Source organism: Cyprinodon variegatus, unplaced genomic scaffold (assembly GCF_000732505.1).
Source record: "Cyprinodon variegatus isolate N-32 unplaced genomic scaffold, C_variegatus-1.0 Scaffold157, whole genome shotgun sequence".
NCBI lineage: Eukaryota > Metazoa > Chordata > Actinopteri > Cyprinodontiformes > Cyprinodontidae > Cyprinodon > Cyprinodon variegatus.
The window spans coordinates 1253549-1269873 of NW_015150610.1; the positions used below are offsets into that span (position 1 = coordinate 1253549).

General features: G+C 36.7%; 1 protein-coding gene across 1 annotated transcript in view; it reads right to left on the reverse strand.

Moving 5' to 3' along the window:
* LOC107086567 (canalicular multispecific organic anion transporter 1-like) overlaps window positions 1–12986 on the reverse strand; it is a 24253-nt gene extending 11267 nt beyond the window's left edge. Inside the window, exons 1-21 of the mRNA XM_015377610.1 lie at window positions 12859–12986; window positions 11539–11715; window positions 11304–11441; window positions 11067–11207; window positions 10839–10961; window positions 10680–10735; window positions 10326–10572; window positions 10019–10194; window positions 9432–9609; window positions 6052–6306; window positions 5059–5124; window positions 4812–4949; window positions 4573–4719; window positions 4403–4487; window positions 4218–4284; window positions 3978–4104; window positions 2216–2392; window positions 1947–2114; window positions 1614–1797; window positions 1390–1531; window positions 801–894 (exon numbers count right to left, since the gene is read on the reverse strand). Coding sequence (XP_015233096.1) covers window positions 801–894; window positions 1390–1531; window positions 1614–1797; window positions 1947–2114; window positions 2216–2392; window positions 3978–4104; window positions 4218–4284; window positions 4403–4487; window positions 4573–4719; window positions 4812–4949; window positions 5059–5124; window positions 6052–6306; window positions 9432–9609; window positions 10019–10194; window positions 10326–10572; window positions 10680–10735; window positions 10839–10961; window positions 11067–11207; window positions 11304–11441; window positions 11539–11715; window positions 12859–12903 — 2931 coding nt within the window. The 5' untranslated portion in view covers window positions 12904–12986. The remainder of the gene's footprint in view (window positions 1–800; window positions 895–1389; window positions 1532–1613; window positions 1798–1946; window positions 2115–2215; window positions 2393–3977; window positions 4105–4217; window positions 4285–4402; window positions 4488–4572; window positions 4720–4811; window positions 4950–5058; window positions 5125–6051; window positions 6307–9431; window positions 9610–10018; window positions 10195–10325; window positions 10573–10679; window positions 10736–10838; window positions 10962–11066; window positions 11208–11303; window positions 11442–11538; window positions 11716–12858) is intronic.
* Between the last annotated feature and the right edge of the window lie 3339 nt (window positions 12987–16325).

Consider the following 16325-nt stretch of genomic DNA (forward strand, 5'->3'; position numbering starts at 1 on the left):
TTACTACGCCATGGCAGAGGAGTAATATTTGATGGTGTACGAACCCTGTAAAATGTAAATACAAAAAGTAGGTTGTAAATAATGTTTATCAAAATAAAAGAAGCAAGATGAAGAAGTTATTACCTTTAAACCAATTAAAATAATTACCAATATTTATGTGTGCCGATGTGAAAAATAATTAGCTTTGTGATTACAGCCATCAAAAACTTCCTTTTATTTTGCAATAAAAATAATTTTTGCCATAATCTTCATTGCAGAACTGCATTAATCGGAAGTTACTGAAGCATATATTAAAAGCCTTTTGTGAAACGACAGCATCTGAATTGAAATTAAATCCAGAATTCAGTCTAATTAAGTCTGGAGACAGACTGAAACTTAATGTCATGTTGTACAGGACCTGAGGCAGAAAAGTAATCCATTATTATTTTTATTTTTTACCTAATACTTGAGTTTTCAAACAATTAGCATTTAGTCAGTGAGCTAGACTCACTTTGTCCATCTTTTTAGCTCCAACTAGATCCTTGATGTTTGCAGTATTTACGTTACCTTATGTTTGTGTCCTTATTAGGGGTTTCTGTGTTATATCACTTATCTACAAGACATTTGCTAATAATACAAATAAATTATGCCATACTGGATAAGCTATAAATAAAACAAGGACACTAAAGCAGATTTAGCTGCTAACGGTTTAGGCAGGTGTCATTATGAACTTAAAAAAGGAGTCAGTGGAGGTTAGTGTAGAAATACAAAAATACAAACATCCTTAAAATATAGTAGAATTAGGTTTACAGCACTTATACCTGCCCTGTTTCCATTGTCTCCTTCTCAATTAGCCTCTGGCCTTTCATTGTGTTTTCAGGTGTTTTTAAACTTCTGTTTTTCCTTAATCTGAAACTGCAAAATGGAAAGAGGAATAAACACAACATCATAACCATCAACAACTTAAATATAGTCATACACACTCCGCTTTGTTTTTAAAAGATATCAATATAAAAAATATTACTGCGGATGTCTGGGGGACAGTGATTCACCCACATGTTATGAATGCTGGAGTACCATAAATCATAAATTATGAACAGTTTAGTTTGTGCCTTCATGTCGTTTGCCCATAGGAAGACGTTACTTGGATATAATCTAACGGAATATCTTCAGAACAGCTCCAAATGACACAAAACTCATATGGGTGAGTAGAACATGATGTAATAACGTAAAATTAAGGGCCCAATGTAAAAAAAACAGCGTTCCCCTTAAAACTGTACCAAGAACCTTGTCAAGGCCTAAGATGTGAGACCATCATAGTCGTTGCTCTGTCTTACCGATATCCAAATTAAAATAATTTACAGTGTGGACAGTCATTCTTAGCTTTTTTACATCAAAGTTGAATCAAACCTGCTTCTTTTTCCTCTCTGATTCCGTTTGATGCTGTTTTCTCTCCTTAGTGCAAGAGAAACACGATCCTCCAAACGGAAGACTAGCCGACTCTCCTCTGTGTCAGGGCAGAGCTCAGAGTCTTCTGTATCAAGATGTTCCTCTTGACGGGCAATGATCAAACATTTATATTATCTTGTCTATTTTTTACATTGCTGATATAGGATGAAAATTCATGTGGTTACCTTCCTCTGAACTTCTGTCATTACTTTGCTCTTTGGCATATGCATCTAGAACTTCAGAGAAAACTCCTTTAGAGGCACGGAGGATCTGGTAGGATCCAACTTCGGAAACTTGTCCATTCACCATAACCACAACTTCATCTACGTAAGGAAGGAAACTGACACCATGTGTTACCAAGATACGAGTCTGTGAAGACAAAAGCACATTCCATAACAAGTCTGCATACTTAACCACTTCGGTATTTAGTTTAATATGATGGAGATGCTACACAGTTCAGACACCAACTTATCTTCTGAGGTATATAGTAGAAAAATATAGTACATTGAACATTTAACCTTGTTTTTAAGAAGTCCGTTGGGTCCAATAACTTTATCAAACAGATGCTTTCCAACATGAGAGTCCACAGCAGAGAGGGGGTCATCTAATAGAAAAACATCAGCCTCACTGTAAACTGCTCTGGCCAAGCTGACACGCTGTTTCTGACCTCCTGAAAGGTTGATACCCTAAGAATAAATCCACAACATATGACAGCCATTTAAAATACAACTGTGCTGACAATTCTAACATTGTTTAAATTCTAATTTAAAAAAAATAAAAAACTTGCCTTTTCTCCAATCTCAGTAAGGTCTCTTGCAGGAAGCAGCTTAAGGTCAGGGCCAAGAGCACAGGCCTCCAGTACCTCCTGAAATCTCCTTTCTTCATAGGGAGAGCCAAACAAGATGTTATAACGCAGAGTGGCGTTTTGGATCCAGGCTTGCTGTGGTACAAATGCAAGGGAGCCCTGGGTGGAAAAAGAAAAAAAATCAAAACAAAAAAACTTAATATTTGCCCATAGACTGCTGAAGATGGAAAGATTGGATAAGAAGGAGAAGATGGATAGATGGAGTTCTGTAAACATCTCAGAAAGATTTTGCCAAATTATCCATGTATTATGGAAATGGATATTTATTTTAAATGTTGTGTATTGCATGTGCTTAATAATTTACCTTTCTTTTGGATTAAGTAATCAACATTTGTTGGTCTGTACACTCTTAGGTCAATCACTAATTAAAGTGTCGTACTACAGCCTGTAATCTCATAGTTCTTCCATAATAGGTAGACTAATACATTGCTATTGCCTTTCCTATGTGAGCAGTTTACTACCTGCCAATTTATTTCCACTTATAGCAGTAGATGGATTGCCACCTTGAAAGCCACCATAGCTTTTTACCTGACTACTGTCATCCACTGTAGTTTTCACCAGACTGTAGCAAAAAGCTAACTTTTATGTCTGCCTTATTCATTTTATTTTATTATTATTATTTTTTTCTTTAACCTTTATTTAACCAGGAAGTCCCTTGAGATTGAAATCTCTTTTTCGAGGGAGACCTGGCCAAGACGGCACACCAGTTCAATTAGATTGAATTGAATTAATTTGATTTGTAGTATTCTTGTAATGAGCCAATCTTGATAATTTTTCTGAGTGACACCAAAGGTAACCCAGGCATTATAGAAATAATCTTAAGGTAAAACATTGCAGTCTTCAGTAGCCTACCAACCAACATTTATATTCATTATTTGGAAGAAAATTAGCAATTAAAATAACTACAATTATTTCACCTTAAAGAGAAATTAAGCTTTTACAATTAAAAATCTTTAAAATAGCCTCTTTTTTACCATATATTATTTATGTATATACAGTAAACTAAGAGAATTAGTCGAAGATTCTGCAGTTCTGTATTTTGGCCACGGGTGGCAGTATCATTAGAAAACTCCAGAATGCCTCTTTAAAGCTTAAGTGTGTAATTTTCAGCGACATCTAACCCCCAGACTGCAGACCGCAGCAACATGAACATCTCCCCCCCACCGCTTCTCCCCCCCAACAGTACGGCGAGCGTTACGGGACAAAATGTCTTCCACGACGTCCGCATCACCTACCTTCTCAAGTGATGAGGTTTGTTTACATAGATAATTTTACAGATAGTATTTCATTAGTCTACTGCCATCTACAGTATTGTTCAGTACCGTCTCAGTTCATCTCTCTCAACTTGCCGTAGTTACTTTCGAGCGTAATGGGCGATCTCGCAATCGCTAGTTTGTTGGCTCTGCGCTGCCGTAGTGCAAAGATGTCTGCCTCCATGGCTGCGAGACCCGCTCCTATGTAATTATAAATAACGAATTCTAAGGCAACACAAATATTAAGGCTAAGAGGCTGAGCTCGTAGATGATGATAAATAACATAGTTATGTATAATATATTACATTTCTGACTGTATATCCCTGTAATTATTACACACTAGCTTTAAGTAATAGAATAGGAAAAAAAAACGTTATTGTCGAAAAATGGGGAAATTGGGGTGCGACATGAAGACAGGAACAAAGTATTACCTGGATGTTAATGAAACCTTTGGTGCAATGCATCTCTCCCAAAAGAGCTGACAAAAGTGAGGATTTTCCTGAGCCCACTGCTCCTACTATAGCCACCAGCCCACCAGGCTTAATGTCCAGTGACACGCTAAGAAGGAAGATAAAGTAAAGTAACACCACAATATACAGTAACTTTCAAGCCTTTTTTGGCAATATGCTATAAAATTAATGAGAACAGCTTTTAAACTTAACACAACATACTTTTTAAGTAGAGGCTCAGAGTCTTTTTCCCAGGCAAAGGAACCATCACATATGCTGACAGCAGAGTCTTGCAGAACAAAGATATAGATACAGATTAAAAGGAATCACCTAGTCATATTCCCATACCATTTAGTGATCGTTATTGCCTACATCACACATTAATGAGTGAATAATGAGTAACTTACTAAAACTAGGGTCATGACGCACAATGTCATTGCGAAGATCATCTCCTCCAAGAAACCTCTCTAGTCTCTTTTTGGATACTATTGTCTAAAGTGTAAAAAAAAAAAAAGGTTATAAAAGATTTTATTTCAACTCTTACTTGTGCTTATGAACCACTTGCAACATTATTTACTTGCACAATGGAAGCAATGAGCATTGGAAGCATGCTTAGTGGATTTCTAAGGATGTTGAATAGAGAGATTGAAGTGAAGGCTTTCTCAGCAGTTAGCATGTTGTCTGAGCTCACAGCAACGAACACAGCAAACGTAGCGAGAGAAACCTGAACTCCCCCCCCAAAAAAGAGAGCAAACGTTAACAAAAAACATCATGGACCATAACAGGCCTTTTTCACTTTGCAGATATCTAACTCACCAGAGCTGGGGCACAGTTGGAGATGAAGGTTGAGAAGGATGTTAGATAGGCAAACTTCCTCATCACCTTCAGTTCTTCTCCTCTGATATCTTCAACTTGGGTCTGGAAAGATGGCTCCCATGCAAACAGTTTAATTGTCTGAAAATAGATGAAGGATGAAGAGGACCTAAATAGACTGTACCAGATTATCTAAATCTGTCAGTAAGGGCACAGCAGATCTGAAAACATTATTATAAAAGCAGAATACCTTGATTCCATTGAGCAATTCATTCATTATTTTCAACCTCTTGTCTTTGGACTTCATGTTTTCTGTCTGAAAGCAGATCAAATATACCACTTAAGCTGGAATCAGAATCAATTAGTGAAGTAAGCTGAACATCTACAGATAGCACCATTAAACTAAGAATCGGTGCCAAAGAACCTAATAACAATAGGCTTTATCTCCTTTAGATTTTTTGGGAGATTTCGATGCAGAGGAAAAACAGAAAGAGACTCCATACAGTTTTTTTCTATTGTTCCATAGAAACCCTTATTACTTACAGCGTATCTTGAAAGTAGGGTTGTCACGATACTAAACTTATACTAAACTTTTCAACTCGATACCGATACTACGTAAAATATTCGATACTCGATACCCTTTTCGATACCACAAGAATAAAAACAAAGACTCTAAAATTCAACAGAAATATTTTCATTACTAAAAAAATACAAGAAATAAATAAAAAAACAATAAGAATAATATTTTGAGGTTGTATGCTGTGCACAATATTAAACAAAGCTTGATAAAAAAAAATACAAAATTAAAATTAAGTGTTCCTTCCTTGGCTAAGTTTTGCAGACATAACAATGACACTAGCCAAACCAGGTAAACAAAAATATTTCTCAGCAGCTGCACCTGTTACAAAAAAAGTCTGAAACTGAAAAATGCACAGAATTATTCAATCACACAGTGTTCAGAAAGTGCATTTTCCAGTATTCTGCACTTTAGATGGCTGTATCGATACTTTTGAAAATGAGTATTGTATCCGGATACGTTTCAGTATCGATACTTTTTTGAGTATCGATACTTTTGACAACCCTACTTGAAAGTATTCACTTTTACCACATTTAATTACCTTACAGCTTCTACCAAATAGTATTGAATTAAACTTAACTCATACGTTTACACACAATACTCCATTATGTCATGAGGAAAAAGCCACCAGCTACATTTATATTAAATACCAAGAATATGAGTGACCTGAAGGTTTTTGGCCTTGGTAGCCAGCAGTCCATTAATTGGCACCAATAACACCATTACTGCAAGCCCCGCCAGTGTTGAAGGTCCCAATTCCATCCACAAGAAAACAATGGACACAATGATCTGCAGAGGGCAGGACCACAGCAGGTGGATAAAGTTGGTCACTTCGTTAAAGCGCTGGGTATCTGCTGACATGAGGTTCACTGTTTCCCCGACTGTTGACTCTTTACGGTTATCATTGGACATCACCAATGCCTTTGAAAAGAGATGAAGATGATGACAAAGAAAGATAAGAGGGCAATGGAAAACATATTTTTATTTTAAAGCTTTAAATTAAAAGTGCATAGAAGAATAAAACTATGTTTTTAATTTATATTCATCCAAATGTATAATCATTTTATCTATTTATATCTCTCTGTCTATCTGTTGTGTCACAACCATGACATTCATTTTGAACGTTGGTGGAACGGGATCTAGGTTCGCTTTGCAGACTAGCTGCCTTCTAAGCATGACACTACCAAAAGGACAGCGCTTCAAAGAGCATCTGAGCCCCCCTGCAGAACTTGCTATAAAGCTTTAGCACTCTAAATTCTCTCCCTTCCCCCGTGGATCCTGCTAAGCATTTTGGATTTCTGCTTTTATTTTTTTGGTTTTCTGTTTTACTGTGTTTTAAAAGTAGCTAATGCATGCTGACCGCACGATAGCGGGATCAAATGCTTAAATATTTGAAACTATTATTTATAAATTAGGCCTATAAGGTTATGAAAAGAGCAAATTTTAATAAGGATTTAAATATACGTTGACCAGACGTCCCAGATTTCCAGAGACAGTCGCCGTTTTGCACCACCTATCCCCAGATAAAGCTGTCCCCGAAAACATGGCTTCAATTTGTTTGCCTTGCTAAAAATGATGACCCAAAATCAGAGATGGCAAAAGTACTCACTTTCTGTACTTGAGTAAAAGTACAGATACTTGTGTTAAAAAATACTCTGGTAAAAGTGGAAGTACTGATTAAACTTCTTTACTCAAGTAAAGGTAACAAAGTACAGGCTTGTTAATTTACTTAAAGTATAAAAGTAAAAGTAGAAACCACTTTTTTCATGCCGTTGCCTACATTTTAAATGGATGTCTGCCAATAGAACTAGATCTCCGTTGTGTTCATTTTCAATCATCTCGTCGTCCATGCTACTATGCTAACGCCACCGCCACCAAGCTGCAATGATTTGCCGCGAATGAATACCTCCAAATCTGTAGATTCATCTTGTAGTGGTGCGTCAAATGCAACGTAGATTCCCATCCAATTAGATTGAATTTGGTATTGATGACGTGAAAAATAATAACGGTAACTCCACTGAAATGATTCAAAACTAAAGTAACGAGCCAATTTTTTAAAATGTAAGGAGTAGAAAGTACAGATATTTGTGTAAAAATGTAAGGAGTAGAAGTAAAAAGTCGGCATAAAAATAAGTAGTAAAGTAAAGTAAAAATATCAGAAAAATCTACTTGAGTATAGTAACGAAGTATTTGTACTTCGTTACTTCCCATCTCTGCCCAAAATGTAACATAAACCAAGATAATCAACAAAAATTAGACCATGGGTTGGAGCTGGCATAAGCAAAAGAGACTCAGATAAAATGCAACAGAATGATCGAAAACTCCTGGCACAGTGGTTCTTCAGGGATCAACAAGAGTTCTTCTAAAGATGGTTTTGAACTAATTGATGACCATAAGTTTATATTTTAGGACAGTTAGATGTTTTAAGAAGAGTCGGTAAAAGCTGTTTTGATGATTTATGGTTGTGATTTATGAACATAGACTTCCAGGTTTAGGTGTGCTTTTCTACTACTCAGTTTGGATATCTGATATAGTTCCTCATGAAACACATTAGAGGCAATAACAGGAAAACTGTAGCTACAAATATTGTGGTAATGAGCATTTCTAGTGTTAAATCAGGTGACATGATAATAATAATATGCATGATGGGATTATAACCGAATAACTTCTAATAGTTATGTGAAACAGCTGCTCAGTGGCGCAGTGGGTAGCACTGAATCGAATCAAACCCAGAAGGTTCTGGGTTCGATTCCCGGCGCAGGGTCTTTCTGCATGGAGTTTGCATGTTCTCCCTGAGCATGCATGGGTTCTCTCTGGGTACTCCGGTTTCCTCCCACAGTCCAAAAACATGACTGTTAGGTTAATTGGCTTCTCTACAGTCCCCTTAGGTGTGAGTGTGTGTAAATGGTTGTTTGTCTCTGTGTTGCCCTGCAATGGACTGACGACCTGTCCAGGGTGTACCATGCCTCATGCCCAAATTACTGCTGGAGATAGGCACCAGCACCCCTTGCAACCCCACTCGGGATAAGCGTGTTAAAAAATAGATAGATAGATGGATGGATAGCTGTGTAAAACAAAAATCGTATTTCAACAATTAAATTGTAAGTTTTCATGTTGTACATTCTAATGTTTTTTTTAAGAGATTGTGATTATATTATGTAACTGTTTTAGAATAGTGTCAGATTGATAGAAGAGGAGAGTGAAAAGATATGGACACTGATAGAAAGAAGACTGAATGAGAGCAGAGGAACATTAACCTGACAACAGCCAGATGCATGTCTCGCTCCGCCTAGACATGCATCTGGCTGTTGTCAGGTTAGAGGAACATAGGAACACTGATCAAAGAACAGTTAAACAGAAGGGGGAAAAAATCAACTTAGAAGAATAAAACAGAGGGCAGGCAAAACTCAAAAGAGGGCTAGAAAAAAAAAAGGACCTAATTAACTGAGCACATAGCCCATTAGTGGGAGAAATTAATCTGCTTCGTTATGATGCAGACAGTTTTTCCTTTTCCTCATGTCACTCACCCCTTAGGGGGCAGCAGAGCTCTCTAGGCTCCACAAAATTGAAAAAGCCCTGTTAACCACCCTTGACCCCTCTAGTGCCACCCCCACACTTTTTCCTGAACCCAGAGACACTTCTAGTTTTTTTTTAATTATCAATACAAGATAATATGAGCTAAATTGATTATTAGATCATATTATCGATTATTAGCTAGAAATGTCCTCCGATTGGATTTCAGAAATTCCCAGTCACAATATTGGTTGCAAAAAATTCTGTTCTTAGTTTTGGCAAATCGTTCAGCCCCAGATTTAAGTTGGTTAAACTTTGATCTGTCATTCTAACTCAGAGCTAATTAGACATGTTTTCACAGGAAAAAGACGGACAGTCCTAATCTTTATGACTGAAAACTAAGTAACATAAAGTCATAAAAGGGTAAAGTTACAACATATATCTAAAGAATGATGCTTTGGCTTCATTTTGCAAACCTTCACTACTCTAGTATAAGACTTTGCAAATGCAGGTTTTTGTGTTATAATTGTTACCTTTTTGTAAATCACAGCCATAAGTGCGGCTCGAACTTTCATCCCCAGAACGAAGCATCGTTTAACATACTGTTGCAAGAACAGAGATTGCAGTATAGCCACCACCAGCAGCAGCACTGCATACAAATATCCTTCCCAAGCATATCTGGATTTTTGCTTGGTGAAGGAGATCATCAACCTGAGCAAGAAAATAGAATATTAACCATCATGTATGATTATCATTACATTATACGACTGAATGTACTATTTTCTCTGTATACTTTCTTCTGAAGCTGACCTTTCATCAGTTGACATTTCAACTAATCAATGAGTAGTAAATGGTTAAACCCTGCAATATTTAGAATTTCACAATGTCAGAATACAAAAACTGGGGGAAAAAAAACTATAAAGTGAAACATCTGTGATCTTTAAAAATGAAAAGCTGTTTGCTTTAGATAGTTTTAGTGGAAGACCACAAAGTAAAAAAAAAAAAAAAAAAAACCTATGGTAAAGTCGACTAAGATGCTATTCAGTTAGGATGTTAGGAGAGCAGCTTAGCTACTTAAATCAAAGGCCACCTGCACATTACTTCTAGAAATCTAACTTACTTTAGGAGTTGAGGACTAACAAATGCCAGAAGGTCCTGCAGAAGTTTGAAGAAGGCAGCTTCAAAGAGAATCCATTTAAATGTCTTGTAAATGGTGATAACCAGCCATGACTTTGGATAATCTATTTTCTTCTTGTTTTTCTCCTTTTTCTTCTTCTTTATATTATCTTTTTCCTCCTTATGTAAAATATGCAAGCACATTCTTTAAGGACACAACAAGATATGTGAACCTAAAAGAGAATCAGTATTGTTGTTGAAAATAAAATAAAGGTTGAAAATGAAATTAATTGGGGAGAAAAATGCCTCACCATCATCAGTACCTCCTGACTTACACCTTTCCCCAGGCGATCGCTTAGAGAATCCTCCTTCACTTCTTTCTCTTGATTTTGGATCAGATTATTCTTTAACTTATTCTGTAATCGGATCCGAGCCAGACCCAACTCGTTCTGCATGTGATGATTAAAACGCTGGCCGATATAGGCGGTGTTGTCAACCTCATTCAGGTCCCACATGTCCTCCTGAACCAGGGGGGATTGATAGCCCTTCAACACCATGCTGGAAGATCAAGAAGAAGCCTTGGATTGCAGCACAAAATCAACTTTTCACTTTATTTATTTATTTATTTATTTATTTATTTATTTTTGTGGTGGGTGTTGATTTACCTGTTGAACCAGTTGAAAGTGATTCTGCTCATGAATGTTGCCCCTGCCTCTGGATTCTACAACATAAATAACTAAAGATATATATATAGCTACTAAGGAAGAAGAGTTCTTTCCAGTATACATTGGACTATTTCGAGGCAAAAATAACATAAAAATGACCTTTTTTACAAGCTCCTTTGCATCTTGAGGGATGTCTGCCACAGCAGAGAGAATGAATGCAATCACCTCCAGTCCAAAGGAAATGTAGAAAAGAGAGAAACGAGGAATATCTCTGACCTCTCCCTGGGTGTGAAGAGATGTTTAAGGGAGGGGGAAAAATGGTCTGTTTAATAGTGTGTCATTTAAACACAGAGAGAGTTTTCTGATCTATTGTTTAGACTCTCATACCAGCCTAAGAGCTTCCCGTAGGAGGGTCTGGAAAGGGAAAATGTCACACAGAACAAGGAGAAGCCAGAAAATGAAAAGAGAAGCAGAATCTACTGCTCTTTCCTTTCTCCTCAATCCTTCCTGACACAACAGCAGAAGGATCTTAAAAGGTAAAACATAAAAAACACAATAACAATGAATAATATTCACATCTTGGACATATTTGATCAATATTTGAATATAAAACCTAAACTTTACCCATGTGACAGCAAATAGGACCGGGTTTGTGTAGTATACAGCTGGACTTTTCTCTCCTGAACTGTTTGGACCAAAATCCTCTACTAACGTGACAGTCAGGCCTCCAATGGCCGTTAGGAACAACAAAATCACCACAAGCTGAAAAGAGGAGGGAAAAATTCAGACTGATTGTTAAAATGCTTCCACCTAAGCATCACGTATTAAAAATAATAGGAGTGTTTTAATTATGCAATACCTGTTTGCAGAAGTAGAGCTTAGTCCAATGTTTTTTATTTACTTGTGATCTTCTGCATAGAGGCATGAGGTTCCATGGAGCACAGAGCCACATGAACCCTAGAGGGATCCAGACCAGAACTGTCTGTTCCACACAGATTGGCAGATCTGGGTCATCTCTGTCCAAATAGGATGCATTCTGGGGTTCAAACACAACCATATATGCATGCATCAAAATAATTTCACAACATTTTAGAAATGCTAAGATCACCTTCAGAAACAATGACTTACAGCCAATTATAGTTATGTTAATGTTAGTAAAAAAGAGGTGTTTCAACAATGTTTATATTTAAATTGTATTTTTGGATGGAACTGCTTTTTTATTCACAAACATAGACATATTCCTAAATGAAGTCAGTCATATTCTAGCTATAACATTTAATGAGAGAATTACCAAAAAAAAACAAAAAACACAAACGTTAATGTCAAACTAATGTTTAAATAAGGTGAACAGATTTCTGAAATCCAATCTGAGGACAGTTCCAGTTCATCGATAATATGAGCCAATAATAAACCCATTAAGTTATTTTTAAAAAATGTTCAGAATAAGTTTGCTATTTCCTTAGATAAATGCCTTTTATTATTACAGATGAGAAATGATTGCTACAGTTGGTGAACATGACAAGAAGCTTGTCTGCTGTGGCTTAGGGGTGCAAATGCAGTACATCACTTTTTTCTTTAGCACTTTAAGATAGGCAAACTATTTCAGGCCCACTACAAATATTATTTATTGTTTTCAATATTATTTCTTTCAATAATAATCATTTATACCTCCATCCCTGATGCTTTTAACCTTACCTTTCTTATCTGCCTGTAGCACTCAGAATCTGCTCATTTTAATAATTTGAACCAAATTAGTTTTCACGTCTTAACATTAGCACAGCAATCTTTGTAGATAACCAGTAACATGCCCACTTATTGCACACACTAAAGGAAACTGCACATACAATTTAGCCGTTTCTGTTTTAGAAACTTTGAATATTAGGCCGTAGGTGTCTTAAACGTTAAAAGACCTAAAACACTAATCTGAAGAGCCTAAAAAAACTGTTGACTAAGCTTGTGCTTGAGAAAATGTATTTGAGTTTATACATTTAAACAATGGCAACACAGTAGTAAATAACATGTTTAAAATGTGCCAGGTTTTTCCCAACCTGATATTACCTGGAAAGAACTAATGAAAGACTGCATGTGATTTATTTTGAGGTAAAAAAAAAAAAAAAAAAAAAAAAAAAAAAAGCAAATCCCTACACTTTTAAGCATCAAATCTGGGGGTTAAACTTACCCAAAAGACAGACCCGCAGTATTCTTCCAGAGCCGCAGCACACATGGTAAGCTGTGTCTACTTCACTGATTTACTAACCAGACTGTTGTGACCTCTGCTCCACTGTGGACGCCACTACTTTGTCCACCTACAGTGCAGAGACAATTACAGGAAATTGCTGTGGGATCATGTGATCCAGGAGTCTTTAAAGCACCTTCTCTTCGCAGAGATTCTTCATAGGTTAAAATATTGGATAGGAAAACCTTTAAAACAACAACAAACAAACAAAAAAATATGTTTAGAAAAAGAGGTGGATTGTGCCCTCTTTACGGTTATGTTTTTGAGAAATCTAGAGTCTAGAATACTTCATGTTTTCCATGAAATCAAATTAGGTAAAGTTCTCAGTTATGGCCTAAGTTATAACTCTGCTTAGATGTTTTTTAAAGCCACAATTTTTCAAAAACATATCTATCATGAAGACATTGTACAGGACAGGGAGTGTGGCTGTTTGCATGAGAGTCCTACCTTTTTCTGTTTAGTTTTTACCTCAAGCAGGGGTTGGACTTTAGACCCATAGTTCACATTCAACATTTATTTTCTAGTGAAAGTGAGACAAGCCAGATTACAGGTGAACTTTCCTCATCGGGAAGGGAAAACAGCAGTTTGTGAAGATTTTGTTTATTTTCTGTTGTATATATCTTGTATTTTTATTAAAAGGTAGCAGCCAGATTTTAGCAATTGCATACATAATAAACATCAAAATAAACATCAAGTTACATTTTCATGATAAAAGAAGTAGCAAATATCTTTAAAAAAAAACAACAACAAAAAAACAAAAACAAGATCCTTAAGAAAAATAAGAACATGTCTCCATCATAACATTTTTTACAGTGGTTTTAAATTCATAAATGAAGATCCTCCGGGGGAGCTGGCTCGGAGCTTGTCTGCCTTGCTGTGTTTCCTGGACAGGGCTGCCTGTGTAACTGGTTGACAGTTACTATCTTTGTTACAATCTATGATTCTTTATGTCTGCTTCTGTCTCCTTGAACCCCAGTCGGTCTCAGCAGATGGTCGCTCACACTGAGCCTGCTTCTGGTGGAAGTTTGTTCATGTTATGCTTGGTGTGAGGGATTGCTTTCAAGTCAACGAGTCGATGCCATCAGCTGGTTTTCTTTTGGTAGAAAACTTGGAAACAATCTGACTGTATGATCTGGTTGAATTGACTCTGTAAAGTGCCTTGAGATGACATGTGTTGTGAATTGGTGCCATATAAATAAACTGAATTAAACTGCTATGGCCACTTCTGAACCCTGACTGAAAATTAGTATCTATGCCAAGGAATGTATGTTTTTAGCAGAGTTTGTGTCTGTCTGTCTGTCTGTCTACAGGATAACTTGAAAAGTTATGGACAGATTTTAATGACATTTTTTATCAGAGGTGTCCCTCGTGCCAAGAAATAATCCATTACATTTCCCTTGGCAAAAAGTAGTATATTTGAAGTATACTAAATCGGGACATTTTTAAGTTTACTAAAGTATACTTAAAGTATACTTTAGTAAACACTTTTTATCCTTCTCAGTGTAAGTCAAGTACACTTGATTATACTATTGTTAAGTATATGAAATATAGTTTAGAATAAATAAACTCTAAGTGCACTGCCTGATTTTAAGTATGAAATTAGTGCACTTTTAGTATACTTGAATAAAATACTTTTTGCTAAGGGTTTGGTCCAGATATTATCTGGATACAGCATTTTCTTAAAAGATTTTCTAACACTGTGAGATAGCGATATTTGGCGGATCAAGAAGTTCACCACTAAACCAGAGGGCGGCAGCAGTGACTATTGACAGCCTCAGCATCAGGCTCAAAAAGCATTGAGGTGTTTTTACTAAAGACAAAAAACACAAGAAAAGTGAACGTTCTTGGTTTGCTAGCAGGATCAATTGAAAACTTATGAACTGATTTTATGGATTTTGTTTTACTAGAGGTAAGCCTCATGCCAAGAAACAATTATTTTAAATCTGGTAATGATCCAGATCTTGTGCGAGTTTTATCTATAGGCCACAATTTAAGGGAAAATTTGCTGAACATACGAGTACCCTTGTTATTAAAATTGCATATTTTTCTAGTTACATTTTCCGAAAGGGGAAAACCATCAAGCCAAAGTTCTACCCCGGAGATGAAACTTGGGCTAGTTCCAAATCCAGGAAATAGCTACGACTATTAGACAAAGTAGTTTGTCGGTTATCGTCAAGATGTACATGTAGTTCTAGTATTGAGGATTCAAGTTCAATTTAGCTGCTTTTTAATTTGGGTTTTAGTGAAACTTAGTCATTATAACCCTGAGGCTACGATGTGTATGCAGAATATGAGCACTACAGATTGGTTAAAAAATTGCAAATTACACATAAAAGTAAGGTCTGTCATTTTTCTATGTACCCCAGTATATCGAGTCAGATGTCTCTTACTTTGAGGAAAGCTCTAATGAAGATGTCATCAAAATAGCGGCGAACAGGGGGCAGAACTGTTATGGTCCCTGTGCTGATGACATAATACAAAATAAATGTATTATGATGATATACGTTGGCTCAGAAACCGACTGGCCACTTAGACCCATTTCCTTTTCTGATATGATGCTGAAACTTACTTTTCAATAACATTCCAAAGAACTGAATATGACTGTATATCGTGGATAAATTTGTGTGATAAGGTTATCTGAAATACGGTTTCCTGTGAATTTTAACTATATACATACACTGAGCTAATTTATTCTAGGACCATGTTATGTCTCTGAAAAAGCATCCCTACATTTTCACATTCTATGCAAAGGTAGGTGGGGAACCATGTGTGCATTGAGACAGCTCAATGGGGTTCAGATCTGGTGACTGCGCTGGCCACTCCATTACCGATAGAATACCAGCTGCCTGCTTCTGCTCTAAATAGTTCTTGCACAATTTGGAGGTGTGTTTAGGGTCATTGTCCTGTTGTAGAATGAAATTGGCTCCAATCAAGCACTCTCCACTGGGTATAGCATGGCGTTGCAAAATGGAGTGATAGCCTTCCTTATTCAGAATCCCTTTTACCCTGTACAAATCTCCCACCTTACCCGCACCAAAGCAACCCCAGACCATCACATTACCTCCACCATGCTTAACAGATGGCGTCAGGCATTCTTCCAGCATCTTTTCATTTGTTCTGCGTCTCACAAACATTCTTCTTTGTGATCCAAAGACCTCAAACTTGGCTTCCTCTGTCTTCCTCTGTCCAATATCTGTGTTCTTTTGCCCATCTTAATCTTTTTCTTTTATTGGCCAGTCTCAGATATGGCTTTTTCTTTGCCACTCTGCCCTGAATCCCGCAGGCGCCTCTACACTGTAGATGTTGACACTGATATTTTGCGGGTACTATTTAATGAAGATGCCAGTTGGGGACCTGTGAGGCGTTTGTTTCTCAAACTAGAGACTCTAATGTACTTATCTTCTTGCTCA